General features: G+C 48.8%; 1 protein-coding gene across 1 annotated transcript in view; it reads left to right on the top strand.

Annotated features, from left to right (window-relative positions):
- The first annotated feature begins 2887 nt into the window (after positions 1-2887).
- The window catches only part of LOC128269114 (tubulin beta-1 chain), a 15043-nt gene continuing 2728 nt past the window's right edge, over positions 2888-15202 (top strand). The window contains exon 1 of the mRNA XM_053006479.1: positions 2888-3183. Coding sequence (XP_052862439.1) covers positions 3127-3183 — 57 coding nt within the window. The 5' untranslated portion in view covers positions 2888-3126. The remainder of the gene's footprint in view (positions 3184-15202) is intronic.

Here is a 15202-nt window from a genome sequence, read left to right as displayed (position 1 = left end):
AGGTACGCGGCCCCGAATCTGGAATCAAATTTTCCGAGCATTTTTCGGATCTGCTTTCCGCATTCCGACCCGTGCGGGCCGGTGCTACGGCGTATCGGAAATAATTTATTCCACGATTTGTCGCAAGCAGCGTAATGTCTGGTAGTCGGGGTAGCGAGAGCGGCACTGAAGCGCGCACAGAAACGCGATAATTGAGGCTTTCCATTGCGTACTGCGGCGCCCCAAGCAGGCTTTGCCATCGCTGCAACCACATGGATGCTACAGAGCAATGGTATTTTTTCTTAATCGATAAATTATCGAAGTACAATATTAATAAAGTAATCTGAACACACACTTGACTTTGTTTTCTTATATTTTTTCTGAATCGTCGATGTCATCCTTTTTTTGGCAAAGTCCTTGTATCGGCTGAATGAATGGATAATTAGAAGCAGTAGATGTTATAACGTTTAAACGCATAAGGTTCGTATTAGGGTTAAGACAAGACGGTTTGGTCCAAGACATTCGTTAGTAAACAGGACAAATTTTCTGCTCAACCATTACATAATTCGAAAGCCTTCGCTTCACATTGAGATCTGATAAATAGGTTGCAAACATCGTCTCGTTACGGCTCACAGTTTGATCAAGTAATAGAGTAAGATATTTGAAAAAATCCTTACCACAAAAATATTTAAAGCAAGTAGACTTTAACGAAACACAAGCTAAAGCTTTCAAACTTAAGTAAATCATTTGCAGTCAATAAAACGAACAGCCAGAAAGGGAAGACGGTACAGAAAGGACAAATTACGAACTGGTAAATTGTGGAAATGCACACACAGGCGCCATCAATCTTCAAACGATCGTGTAAGCAATGGGCACTTTCTAACGCGCTCACTAAGTTTACATATTATTAATTGATAGTAAACAGCAATCGAAGTAAATACGTTTTACCGGAGAAAGCGTAACCATACAACAATTTGCCCACATACGGGGTGTGCAAGATAAGCCACGCGTGTCACGTCTCATTAAATCCGTGCCGGTGGCAAGTGTGGTGAATTTATTCGCGATATTTCACAGGATTACGGACCCGACCCCCGAGAGGTCCTTCGGAGGGAAAGGAATCAATCGACACAGCTCTGGCACCAACCGCACCAAAGTTGACTGACTCATGGCGACCGGATGATGTAGCCGCCAGGCCGTGGGTTGCGTGGGACATTCAGCTTCACACTTGTGTCGCCCTGTGTGTTGTAAGGGTAGAGACTTTTCTCGCTTATACCAAACAAGGTGCGCGGCCGCTCTGGTGCCTACACAGCATCCCGGAGGCCTCGCGGGTCACACACATTCGAAACCGCAAACCGGTCGCCGCACGGGGGCGGTTTCTGGCTCGTGCCCGGGGGGTGTGTGGTTCCTTGGGTTTCGCGGAGGGTTTGCGGGGGGGGCACACCTACGATGGCGACGACGAGACACTGCGGTGCGGCTCTATGACCTCATGGCGAGAGAGCCATCCCGCGAGCCGGTGGTCAGCGTGTGTGTGTGTGTGACGGGCGCTAGAGTATCCTGTGCGGATGTGTTTCCCCTTTGACCTGGTTTCCATATAAGGCCAATATCTGGCATCGCCCTGCCGATGTGGGAGGATGTGGAGAATGATTTTTTTCTCCATTTTTTCAATTTTCAGCAAAGCAACAACAAAAACAACACCGATTACTTGTTCGATGTTCAATTCGAGTTCGATGTTGAATTTAATCAAAACATATGCAAATAAAACAAAAGCATTGCAAACGCACAACATGTATACATTCGTCCTAAAGCCAAATATGTCGCCCTATCGCGTACGAATTTCCCACTGTGCCCCAATTTGTTTTTGGTTTTTGTTGTTTGGCAACTCTGCTGCCGCGTCGGGTGCTGAGTGCTGAATGCGTCGCTGGATGAGTGTTTAAAAGTGTGTGGGTTTGCCTGTGGCGCGCTGATGCAATGGATGTACGACAGGCTGGCAATTGCGAACCGTTTAAGGATCCGGACTGAAAAAATTAACATTACTGTAGCTACTGAATTGACTAGGGCGTGCTCCGTAGAATGCTTACAACCGAATTGACAGACTTGCCGGACGATCGAAGTAGAAAATCTGTCGATCGATAGATTGTGTTGCTCGAGTTGCCGGCAACTGCGAACCGCGTACGGTAGTGTGAGTGCCGGACGCCCACTCACACACCGAAGCGTGTCGGTCCGAATGAATCCAATTTGTTGATTTTCGCACACAAAACTCACTGTCCGGCAAAGTTACCGGTGACAGTCGATAGTGGCGTGACGAAAATAATCAATCACTCGTCTCGTTATTAGCCTATCGGCCAGCAATCGAGTGCAAAATGGGCGGATAGCCGCTAAGCCCTGGAACACGTAAGCCCAGTAAACTCGGTGCGTGTGTGTGTGTGGAACTGCGTCGATCGAAACGGCTCTCACGTATCCGCAGAGCGGCTCTCACACGTTTCTGCTGCTGATGCGACTGAAAGCAAGCTGGGCGTTGTCAATAGCAAAAACCGAAATACCAGCAGCGAGAAGTCTCATTTGCTGTTTCTTCTATTATTATTATTATGAATATTATTATCTATATTTGCTGTTTTCTTCTACTATTTTTCGATGATTTCTATTTTAACATCGCCCATGATTCAAGCTACGAAAAAGAGTTCGAAAGCCGGCCAAAAACCCCGATTCAACCTACTACGAAACTCCCGAATATGAAACGGAGAGCAGGACGAGAGAGAGAGAGACTTTTCTCTCAAAATTTGTCGCTGTAGAATAAAAATCTCACTTTTGAACCTTACCTTTCTTAACCGAAACTGACCAAGTGCTGAACGGGAAAAGATAAAAACATGATGAGCAAAGTTTGAATTCTCGAAAATTTGTTTCTTCGTCGAGGCGTTCAGACGTGTTGCTGGTAAACGGTATTTCTGGTATCTCTGGTAAACGCGTGTGTGAGAGCGAGAGAGTGTGTAGTACAGTGCGACAAAGCCCGGTCAGTCGGTTGCGAAGTGAGAATTCCTTAAGAAAAGTGCGTGTTCCCCGAATTCAGGAGAACACCGACAGCGACGCCGCTCTATACGAAAAGCGAGTGTGATTTCGTTCATTAACTAAAAAACACCTCCAACCGCCAACATGAGAGAAATCGTTCACATTCAGGCCGGACAGTGCGGAAACCAGATTGGAGCCAAGGTAAGTCCCGAGAACAGTGCTCAACAGTGCCCTTTCTCCAGCCCGTAATGGACAGGAAACACGGTGTAGAGGAAACTCTTGCGATGTGTGATGTGACGAACGCCCCGACCTCAGACACACTGCCGTTTGATTTTAGTTCTCAGTTAAAATGGTGCTTAAAGGCAGAGAGAGCAGCAACATCAGGAACCTCGCCATTCCTAGATGAAGGCGGCAAATAGTAAAGAAAAAATGGAGCAGCTCTCGTGTGTGTGTGAAGTGTGTGTGCCAAATTGCCTCAATCTCTCTGCTCCACCGCCACTGTGCCCCGTGTGGCCTTTTTTCGTTCGTTGTTTCAATCAACTGCTTCCGGTGCGGTGGTGGTTCCACTCTTTGGATATCCGCCTGTTGTGGCGGGAGCGCACATTCTTTTTGGTGTGCAAAAATGGAAAAAGAGAGAAGGCCCAACACAAACGACTAGCCAGCCACGCGCGCACACACTGACAGGATGGTTGAAAGCGTGTAAAAGTATGTAATTTTCGCATTTGTTCTTCACTCCGGACGTTCATTATGCTTCGGTGTCGGCCGGATGCCCGGTGGAGATCAATGGCTTCTCTTTCTGCTGACTTTTCCGACCGTCAGCCGCCATTTTGCGAAATTCATAGTGATTCGGCAAGTAGAGAGAATATCGCAGGGCTCAGTTGCTACTACGATTCTTTCCCATCGCGCGCTCTTCGATGGCTCCAAAATGAGGCATTAAAGTAGAGAGCAAAAGCCGAGAGTGTGTATTGGAGCCCTCCAAGGGGTACTGTGATCCTTGTGTTTAACACGAAACAATCGACTTACAAGATTATTGGCGATACATTTTATATATTTGCCCATGGAATTTGCCGGCGAGAAAATTCCTCCGAAGGCATTTTTCGGTTAACGGACGCGCACACCGGTCGCACTTTTGGATATGTTGGTGAGTTCAGCTGCTGCCGCTGAAATAAGAACGAAAAGGGGAATGTGAGTTCCCTGGCCGGAGGTTCTGGAAAAAAAAAGCGCCGCGCGCAGCAGATGGCCGACGATGTGGCAATTATTTTCGCTTTCCAAGTTTGGTTGGAATCGCTTTTCTACGCAGGAAGAAGTCCTCCACAACTTCTGGTGAAGCTCTTTTCGGTGCGTTTCGATTTTGGAACCAACTATCCGCCGTGGGCTGTGATCGGATGATTCCTTGAAGCCGGATTAGTCACACGCACACATCGACAGTAACGACCTCTCACGGTGTAGTAGTGGCAGTTAGAGCATTACAACCGTTAGAAATTTGAATCCTGTTGAAGGAGTCTCGAGGCGAAAGTTTGATTAAAAATGTCTAAAAATAATGACGGGGAATCGATAAAAATAAATTACATCCCATCTCGTTGATTAAGGGGCGCGGGAGTTCAATGATGATCGCGGTATCCATTTTTCCAGCCAGCTTCACGCCAGAGCGAGAGACAGAGACCCCCAAGCGGGGCACAAAAACCGTCGTCTGGCCGAGAGGTGGCTCTCCGGTCGAGTTGTTTTGCATATTTGCTTCGCTCCAATGAATAATATAAAAGCTTAGCAGCGCACCTCCCGCCGCCTACTGGCTTGCCCGTTTGCATCTCAAACACCTTTTCCTCTGTTCTGCTGCTACGTGGTTTTATTTGCCAACGAGAGCGCGGCGGCAGCCATGTTGGTTTTCGTCGACGCGGCCAAGCAGGCGTTGTTCTCGGGGCAAACTCAGAATTATTCAGGCGGGCTCTGCGAATCTAATCAATTTTCATTCGGCTCGGTCCAGCGGTGGTGTGCGTTCGTGTGCCCCGACGCCGTCCGTACGTGTGTGTCGTATCTATGCTCTCTATGCAAACGATGATGCTATGTTAGCGGTTTTAACGGTCAAATAGCTACGGTTTGAAAAGCACTCACCTTCTCCTGCAATTAAGCAGTCCGCGTCGTGGCTATGTACACGCGCGCAGCATAGAGTGGTAACTGTGTGTGTGTGTGCGAGGAAAGAGGAAACCACGCCATCTGCTATGCGAAGCACCTCGGCCAGAACGCGACAGATGTTTGTTAAATTCGACAGTTTGGTCGTTACTTTTCGAATTAGCGTTACTTGCGTTACGCGCATCAGTCTTCAAACAAAGTCGTCGTTGACAGCGTTACTAGCGCCGCAGCTCCAGCGATATATATTTTTACTCCCGCAGCGCACTCCACTCTGGCTGACAATTGGAAAATCGATTGCCTTTCCTGTGTGTGCTAAATTTAGCACCCCAAGGAGGTGTACGGGAGCAGAAGATTGGTGGTGGTCGGCTCGACTCGGTTGCATGTTTCCCAAATGGTGTCAATTTGTCAAGTATCATCTCGTCCCATCGAGGATCGTGACATGTCATGTCGTGCTTCTTCTCAGCACAAAACACACTAAGAACACGATAATGTTCGCCCATCCCAAATTGTGAATCCCTTCACCTCTCTTAACCTTAACCCCCGCCGCGACGACACCCTGTGAATGCTCTGGGAGTTCCTTTTACCTTTTTTAGAGTTGACTCCTGCGCGAGACAAATGCAGCACGACGTGTGGAGCCGAAGCTGCACAGAACAGAACACGGCACTAAACGGGAAGTCATGCTGCTGTCTCGTCGCCGCCGACAAGAGTTCCGATGATGGTCGGTAGTTTATGATTAGAACCAGCCCGACGGAAAGAGAAGTGTGAAACCCTCAACCCGCTTGCTTCCACGGAACACACACACCGAACTCCGGCCACGATGGATGCACTAAATCTATCTCCTCTCTCCCCCGGAGGACAACATGATGCGCGGCCCTTGTGGGGTGCACGATGTTAAATTTAGAAAGGAAAACTAATCCCCGTATTTTAAGGTCCGTTTCGAGCGGAGGCGCGCTGCGTTTGTCGGTGCCCGAGCCCACAAGGTTTTAGTGCCCCGCGCGCTCCGTTTAGCGCTTTCTGGTGCCTGCCCACCCAACATCACGTTTGGGATGTGTGAAGAAAAGGCGTGTGATGTGCCCGCCGCCGTCGTCGCGGTCACGTTGAGAGTTCATGTTACCATAGCGTGGCGTGCATTTCTTTTCCCAATGCACCACGTGCGAGCGCTTTTATTGTTTTTTCTTCACACGCCTGCCCCCTTTCGTTCTCAAGGGCGCAAATTCCGGGTGGTGCGAAGCTTAATTTGTCGGAAATGAGGTGGCGGTACGCACTGCATAAAAATCGCCAATCGGTTTGGGCGGGACGCGATTCGTACGAGCACCAGGCGGAAGGCCTTGAATTGAATTGAACTCCTCTAGCGCCGCTTTCGTGGCGATTTAAAATAGAAAAATTGATCCGGTCCGGTGTTGGTAAAAGGGGGGTTTCGTGCGGTGGGGTGATGCAAGAAGAAACGTTGCTCTTGCGTGTCATCGTCGACTGATCTGGTTTTGATCATCGGAGAGCTTCTCGCTGCTGGGTGAACAGTTAGGTTTGGGTTTTGGTTAACCGACGCGCGCACACAGCATTAATCTCTTCCATCAGTCACCGGTACTTTTAGGAAAGCGAGAGAAAGGCCAATGGCATTCCAGGCGGTGCGCGCCCCAAATCACCCGTTCGTTCGGTTTGGGAGTTAAAAATGGATCAACCAGCGCGAAACGGAAGTGATTGCGCGGCGGCGATTCGTTTTGTGTGTGTGTGTGTCCACAGCCACCTAACACTCTATCCTTCTCTCTCTCTCTCTCTCTCTCTGCCCACCTAAAACATGCATTAACCGGCTCTAACGGGTGTTTTTTTTGTAGGTTGAGTACAACATTTACAAATAAAGAGATCGAAATAAAGTCACACGGCGAGAAAAGAAAATGAAGCAAAGTAAAACTCCGCAACAACAACTAGGCCCCAGGTACTCGGAGTCCCCACGAACTCGTCGCGTGGGACAGCACGGCTTGTCCTCGGCCCGCTCGAAGAAATGGAAAAGAAAATGAGCAACTCAACCCGTCCCGCCGCACCATGCGAACGGAATGCGTCTTAAGCCTAAAAAACAGCGCATTTCTCGTCACACGGAGAGTGTGTAGCACTCTTTTTTTTTCTTTTCGTTTGCCTGTGCCCCACCGAGTGGCGATAGAATGCCGTTTTGGAGGCCACCGGAATGCGGAAGAGGAGCGGTGGCCCTCCCGCGCGCGACCCTCTTTGTTGAGGTGTGTCCCTCGTTTGCACGAAAATCCCGTTGGTAGCCGCGGCCGGCCGCGCCAAGATGGGTGGAAAACGGTTAGATGATGATCACTTCCCGGTGTATACTGCTGGTGGCAGCGGCGGCGTCGGTCAGGGTCTCTGGTGTGGCGAAAACCCCGTAGCCACCCGGCTCAGTTCGATCAGGAGAGCTCGAAGAGAACAACGAAGCGAATTCCTTTGCGTTTATTTGATGTGTGTGTTGGTGAGCCCCAGAGCCCCAGCCCCACCTAGTCTAGTTGCGATTCATTGGACGCAAGAGAAGGCGCGCACGAGAAGGGAACGACGAAACCACTTTACGGCGGCGCGGGTCTTAAGATAACTGTACTTTCTCCCGAACCCCTGCACACCGAGGCCGGTTGGAAGCCGCCTCCTGAGCCAACTTCGCTCGCTTCGTCGCGCTTCGCTCATTCTGTTCGCTGCCGTTCCGTCATCGGTTTGGCTCTGATCGAAATGAATGCACATATTTCGATGGTTGGGAAAACATGACACGTTTCAGTTCTCTGCTGGCTCTTTTTGGTCACGTTAAGAGGAGTAATGTAGAGCACAGTGGAAAAAAATGGTGACAACCGGCTCACTCACCACGTCACGAAGAAAAGTTATTTCTTTGGTGGACCTACGTGGAGTGTCCATTGAAAGGCACGCCAGCATCTTTGCTCTCTTCTTCTCCATCTACGCTTCTGAATTCTTCCAAACTCTACGGTGTTTAACGGTGGCAGAGAAATAATAGGCCGATACGGAAAAGGACCACAACATAGACGCGGCATATTTTATGCTGTCGAGAGAGGAGAGCGCGGACGTAGGATGATGGACACACACAGACCAGACCATAGATAGTTTGTTGAGTGACCTTTTGCGGTGAAAGGAGGCTGCACCACTGCATAGCTTTAGTGCAACAGAGGTGACGCATGCATGTATGTGTGGCTACATTTCTATCTCAGCTGTATGTAAGGTCTTTCCACAGTCGGCTCTCGAAGATGGTAGACAACCAAAGAATGGCATCTAAGGAAGTGTGTGGGACGAAACGATCTTTTTCCTCGAGAGCTTACAGAGAGTAGCCCTTTTTTGTGGTGTATCTCTCGCCCATCATCATCGTGTCTAGATGCATAATCTTGATCACTCGCCTGTCGTCTGTGTCCAATCAAGAAGATTACGCTCACCATCTGTGTCCACTTTTTATAGGTCTTTAATTCGTTCGCGCCATTGAACTGATGGTTGGCGGAGCTGGTTAACCACAGCAGAGTTTTGCCCTGAATTTCCCAAAGCAACGACATGAACATGACATTTGCTACTTATTATACCGTTTGCACCTTTAGCTATGCAGCTCCCTCTCAGTGTCGGTCACCACATCCGTGGGAATGAGAACGACAGGCCGGCGGCCTTCGGACCACGCCATTAACCGGAATGGAATGGTGGGCTGCTGCTGGGCATTATGTTGCTGTCCAAAAGAGTTGGAAAAGTAGCGCGCGCGCGCGCGCAGCTTTTCGGTTTGGTGTGGTGTATAACGGTACCCACCCGGATGAGAAGGAGATCGATGAAAATGGGGTCTCTAACTTCTTCTCCCGACCGACGGCGCGCTGATTGTTTGCCATTTTTTGGCTTTCACCTCCATCGCACCCCGAATTAATGGTCTTTATTTTCACAGTTTGTGTCTTAAAATAAATTATTCATCGACCTCTTCGTAGCACATACTACTTAGGGGGAGGAACGTGAAGAGTGATAAGTGAGTTGTAATAATCCGTTTTCTCTTGTTGCAATAAAACTAATAAGACACTTGAAAGAGGGGTGGTATGCCACTCCTTCCAGGTGGTGGCGTGTACCTCTACTGCATACTCTCGCCGACTTGGACACGGAACAAGAAGAAAGCGATTGCAAGCAACGCACACTAATCGCTCGGTCTAGTGTATTCCGCAACACTATTTTTAGGGGTCCCATGGCGCATCAAGCACCGACAGATATCACCATCAGGCCTGTCTTTTCCCACTGACTGTACCATACTCGCGTCCAACAGCTGCGCGCGGTCAGCTTTTCTCAGCGTCTCAGAAGTTTTGTTTTCAAGAGACTCGCATAGTACTCGGGCGCGCGTTCCATGTTGCACATTTTCCGCGCCAAGCAAAACGTCGACGAGATGGGCAAATATTTTCTAGTCATTCACCTCATTTTTTCCGCGTCTGACTGAAAGGAAGGGAAGCGTGGAGTGCTCCACGAGAAGCGAGTCTCTGGATGGTGATGCCAGACTAAGGAAAAATAATATTGCCACTTCTTTCACCACGGTGCTCTGGTGGATCATCGCGTTCTTGGTGTTTTGGACATACTTTTTGCTGTGCAACACTTCTTCTTTAGCGTGCTTTTTTCCCGGAAAAAGAGAGCAAATATATGGCCAGAAGAGAACGAAGAAGTAGACCTTATGGTGGAGTGCTCGCACTGCCAAGAAAATCGGGGGAGAGGCGAAGAAATCGAAGATTGCACATAATTGTGAGGCAGCGGCGTCGGTACCCCAAGGGCCGGCGGGGGATGATGAGTATTGCTTTTTAAATAAACCGATTATCTCATCCGTCGAAGCGTTGAATTCCTTTCGAACCTCCTCTCCGCCGTATGCAGCTACTTTTGCGGAGCACGAATGGTGCGGGTGATGTTTGTTCAAGCAAAATGATGCACCGAAGAGACCGGAGCAGAGAAAAGAGAGGTGGTGCATTACTCCTTGTCTGTTGTGCACAAATGTGCATTCCCCAGCAGCACTTGTATGGGGCGATAAAGAAGCCGGTAGCGTGAAGCAATAGATCTTCCTAAGTTTTGTGTGTAACCAACCACCGTGTGTTATGTTCGTAATTCAAATTTATGCTACCACATTAACAAAACATAATCGTTGGAGTGGAAACTATTTAATCTAATATGTCTGCTACACGCCGTCTGATTGATTGTGTTATACTATCAAAAGGGTGTACTGCGCACCGATGAAGTCTGCGCATCAATATGAAGATACACTTTTTTATTTCTACGTGAGCGCCTCACTATTGGGCCGCCTACAGAATGAAACGGATCGCAAACCGCGTTTCTTTCGGCGGCTGGAGTCAACGACGCTCTACGGTTCACTAAACAAAGCTCCTCGACCGCGCATCTCCTTGTTTTTTCCTTGATAGGTTCCACTAGACTGAAGTGTTGCTTGTTGAGGGCATAGATTTCTATGTCGTAATGAGCATCCCGCGACCATTCATCCGTTTCGAAACCCCACCACCACACAGCGTAGATCAATGAGCGCGTTATTATCGATCGGTTGAAGGCAGAAAGAGGAACGAGCGCGCGCCCCCTCAACTCACTAACAATCTTAATCATCGATAAACCCAACAGTTCACGAACACCGTGCACCGTTAGTCAGTTATGTGGAGGGCGGTGGTTATCATCAATTTTCGGTTTCTGTACCAATAAGGAAGAAAATGGGCGGTCGGTTGTCGCTCGATGTTGAAAGTTACTCCACCACCAGACCGCGGCCGTATAAAGAGGCATGTATTGAAGGGGGGGAATGCATTTATCGAATGTGTTGCAGAACCGCGCCTGGTTTCTTTCCTTTTTATATGGGGGCACCATAAACGATCGGCCCGAAACGGAATTGAGCCCAATTTGTTGTTTGTGCCTTGAAATTGTAACAGTTCCTCCGATCAAGCCTTTTTATTACACGCCGTGTCGTGTGCCGTAAAGGAAAATCTTGAGCAAAACGTCGGCAACGTCATCGTTTGGTCGACGAGATATTGTGCGGGTCTCTTGGCATTGAAACTACAAGTCAAGCTTTTTGGACTTATTGAAGCGCGGATTGCGAGCGCGCCGAGATCTCTTCCACTTCACCTAGGGCGCGTAGCACCCATAATCTCTAACGGTCCCTGCCGACGTTTTAAAGGCAAGGCAATGTTGTGTGTAGCGCAAAGCCGCCGCCCCCTTCTGTACGGGGGTGGTTCAAGATCCCGTATCGCGTTAGAACACAACCCATAATTAATGTTCAAAGAGCGTGACGACGATGTATTATTATACACGCCCCAAAGTATATTGGGGGAAAAAACCAGGTAGACCTCGACGAAGCAGTGGCAGCGGCCCTCACAAATAATGACGAATTTGTGTGTGTTTAAAGTGTAGGATTCTGATACGCTTCATTTCCTTCCCGCTCTCTGTTGTAAATTAACAATTGGAACTCTCTTTTATCGAATTATACGTTTTACTGCTACTTCTGTTAGTGTCGAAAGACCCACGGTGTTGTGGCCTTTTTTTAATTATACAATCTCAATCTCAAGGAGCGAATAACCGTTAATCAATTCAAGAGAATTTCTCTAGTGTGTTTGCTGTGCGCGCACGAGTGACCAACAGACCGTCGGTCCGTATCGTTAGTAGTTCCTCTCACAATCACTGATTGGTTGGTGGCGTGATTTATCCCCGAACACCCCGCGCTATCTTCGGCCGATCACAACCCCTTGCCTTCTAATCATAGAGTTTAAATTGAAAAGAAATCCAACAACTTTGGAGGGCGGCGTGTGGCGTCGAGAAAACCCGTGGAAGGAAACCCCGCGTAACCAAGAAGAGAGAAACAGCAATCACCAACTCCTCCTGCGCCTCTAACGTAGCGGAGGTTGATTGATTAATCTCGTACAGGAAAGGAGTAGAACTGCTGCTTGCCTCTCCAGGGTTGCACGCGCTGTGTTGCTGCAGCGTGAAGAAAATTTGAAAGTCGCGCACCGCGTGTGCAGGAAAAGAAGATTATTAGTTAATTGGGGTTTGTGTTGGCAGGCAGCCCGCGCCATGGTGTTGAAGGTCTCGTGCTGCATCGCTTATTGGGGGCCGCGCCCTTCACAATCCAATCCGACCCCCCGACAAACATGCAATTCCTCTTTCTGTTTTAGGCGCGCAGGAAGTATTTTTCCATTTCCGTTGAATTTATTTAAGCGTTTTCCGAAACACACCACCACGAGAGAGGGACAGAAGAAATGCAGTTGCAAGGAACAATTGATGGAGAAGGACCCAAGGGATTTTTACCCACACAACGCCTAAAGGGCGCTGGGACTGGGAAAGTGTTTCCAAAATTATCTAAAATGCAACTCCCAAAACACACCACCCGTACGCGAAGGAAGAAAAGGCATCCAACCGCGCGCCCCGACCCATTGATCACCACTCCCCAAATGGTGGCGTGGCATGAATGCAATTCCGCCGAACGACGGCTGGCAGTGGCGCGGCAGCCCAAGAAAGTAATGACTTTCTCCGGAGATAAATAAGCACAGATAAATTTCTTCGGAAAAGGAGAAAATTGGTAGCCGGCCGGTCCCGCAGCAAAATCACCTTTCTCCTCTCTCAACACGACACAACCGGCGCACCCATCCAATCCACCACCAGCCCCAGCACCGGCGTGTGTGCCACCATCCAAAAGGGCGTGAGAAATGTCCGACGAAATATTTTGGAGGAGGCGCTGTGACTTCTGCATCCTCCTCGAAATTGAGGAGAAAAGACAGGAGATGTGTCTCGCGGTCCATCAATGAATGGTGTAGAGAAGGCATAAAGAGACAGGTGTGTTGCCTCTCGCGAACCACTTACTGCATACTTTGGTCGCTTGAGTCGCTTTCTTTAAATGACCACCCATTCCAACGAAAGGGGGGTAACACGATGTGCGCAAGGGCAAGAGGAAATGATCGAGAGGCAATTAGGTTCACTTTTCGGGTCTTTGAGTCAATTACACCCCGTAGATGAGGAGAGCGCATAGGATCGATAAGAGTTTTTAAATATAATTACACAGGTTTAGATAGCGCATACTCTAGGTTATAGAGCCACCCTTAAATGTAAGTAATTCGGCGATCAATCATTACTGATCACCAGGAGCTGTGGTGTGCAACAAATTCCACGTCCGATAAGCGAGCAAAGTCAAGCCAAGCCGGAGCCGCACGCCTGGCTGTCGCAATTTGTTTCAATTAAGGATTGTGAAAATTTGTGGACCCCAACACCGGTCGCCAACAACACTAATTAACACCAATCAAAACTCATTCAATTTGAAAACACACGCTGACTAGCGTGTAATCAAAGAGTGTGGCACCATTCTTATGTTACCATTAAATTTTAAAGTCTCTGCAACGCGACATGGGAGACCTCCTGATAAACCGCAAGAGTTATTCATCTTTCCCTAATGTGGGGTGATGTTTTGTTAACAGCATCATCTCTAGCGACTTGTTACTGGCCAATTGCATAACGCGGACACTTCGTGCTCTCGGTGCCGAATGACATCAGCTTCCCACTTTCTCGGAGAGCGGGGCGTCGTACACGTCACCAGAAAAATGAGCCATCACTTGCAATTGCCTGATGCTGCTCGCCCCCAGAGAGTGTGTAACGTGATCATCTGCAACATTGTCGTCATCTTGCGATCATATCATCGGTGGGGACGATGAGCAGTCAGCTCCCTTTTGCCGAGTGGTGGGGCTTGGCACCACCATCACACGCACGCACACGCGTTGCTAATTTCTATGATGCCTCGTTTTTTTATGAACATTACTAACATTACGATGCCGCGCGTGTGTGCGGGGTTCGTTACGGTTGGGTAGATATGCATAATAGTTTTGCATAAATTTTCGCCTCAATCGCGGCTCTCTGTTTTGCTTATTTATTTATGTGTTATGCTCTTTTGGGATCGCACAATTGAGCTATCTCACTGTCTCGGTGTGTGTGTGTGTGTTGGTAAAAGTATCCGCGAAAGCGTGTAGATTGTGTGGACCCCACGGTGTATGCGGTTTTGATTAACGACGAAGGCGAGTCACTTTTTATATGATAACGAACGTCGTATGCACGATCCATTTTCTTTACACATTCATTGTGTGGACAAAAAAAACACCGGGATGCGGACCTTTACTTGCTTGCCCCTCATGGGGATGACATCATCGCGCGCACTCATCGCGCCCTATCTTCTCGGGTACGCTTTTTATTCGAGTTGTCCGTCCGCGTCGTCGTCGTGAAACTTTTGCCGTGTTAACTGAAAACCCAAAGCGGTGACTGTAATTTAAGGGGAAAAAATGTTTTCTTGATAAGCTAAAATAACCCATTTTTTCCTTGATCAAAAAGACCCCAAAAAATACAGAATTTAAAAAATCTTCTTCCAACAAATCTACAAAAACTGAAGTCCCGAGGCGCCCGGGGTCTTTGTTTTCTGATGGCGCACGGGGCGCCTACCAGCACCGAGTATTTAAATGAGGGCGCGCTGCGGCAGATTTTTTGCTGACCACCACCCCAAAGGTGGTGTGCACCACCCCGACCCGCGCGCGCGATATGGTGGATTATTTTTCTCCATTTATGGAAATATCGTCGTGTCGGTGCGCTCCGCGCTGTGTGTTTGGAGGCGATGACGGCAACGGGCGCGTAGGCAAGTCTCTCTTTTTGGTGGAAACACCAGTGGGAAGTGGTGGAAAGTTTTTGGGACCCACAGGCGGCGACATGAGGATGAGGGCCACGGTGATGTTTGGTCGGTGGGTTGTTTTGGGTTGGTTCTCCCTCCCTCTCTAAACGATTCTGTCGGGTCGGCCCCAAAATCGTAGCTTTTTGTTGATTTTTTTGTGTTCTTCCAACACTCGCTGCAACGTTCCCGCCGTGTGACGTGGCTTTTTGGAAAAGGTTTCTCTTCCGTTTGCACCACACGGTCAGCCCGGTGTCGAGAACCGACCACAACACTCTGTGGAGGCTATTTTATGCATGCAGCAGAAGGTGGCAACCATCACCATCATCACCCCTGCCTGCGCCCATAGAAGAGTTTGGTTCCCATGGGCACAGTGTTTGGCCACCACCACCCTCTCCGGACACACGGGGGTCCAACCCCCTCACTAAG

Source organism: Anopheles cruzii, chromosome 2 (assembly GCF_943734635.1).
Source record: "Anopheles cruzii chromosome 2, idAnoCruzAS_RS32_06, whole genome shotgun sequence".
NCBI lineage: Eukaryota > Metazoa > Arthropoda > Insecta > Diptera > Culicidae > Anopheles > Anopheles cruzii.
The sequence above is the reverse complement of the archived record's forward strand: the minus strand, read 5'-3'. Positions and strand labels throughout refer to the sequence as shown.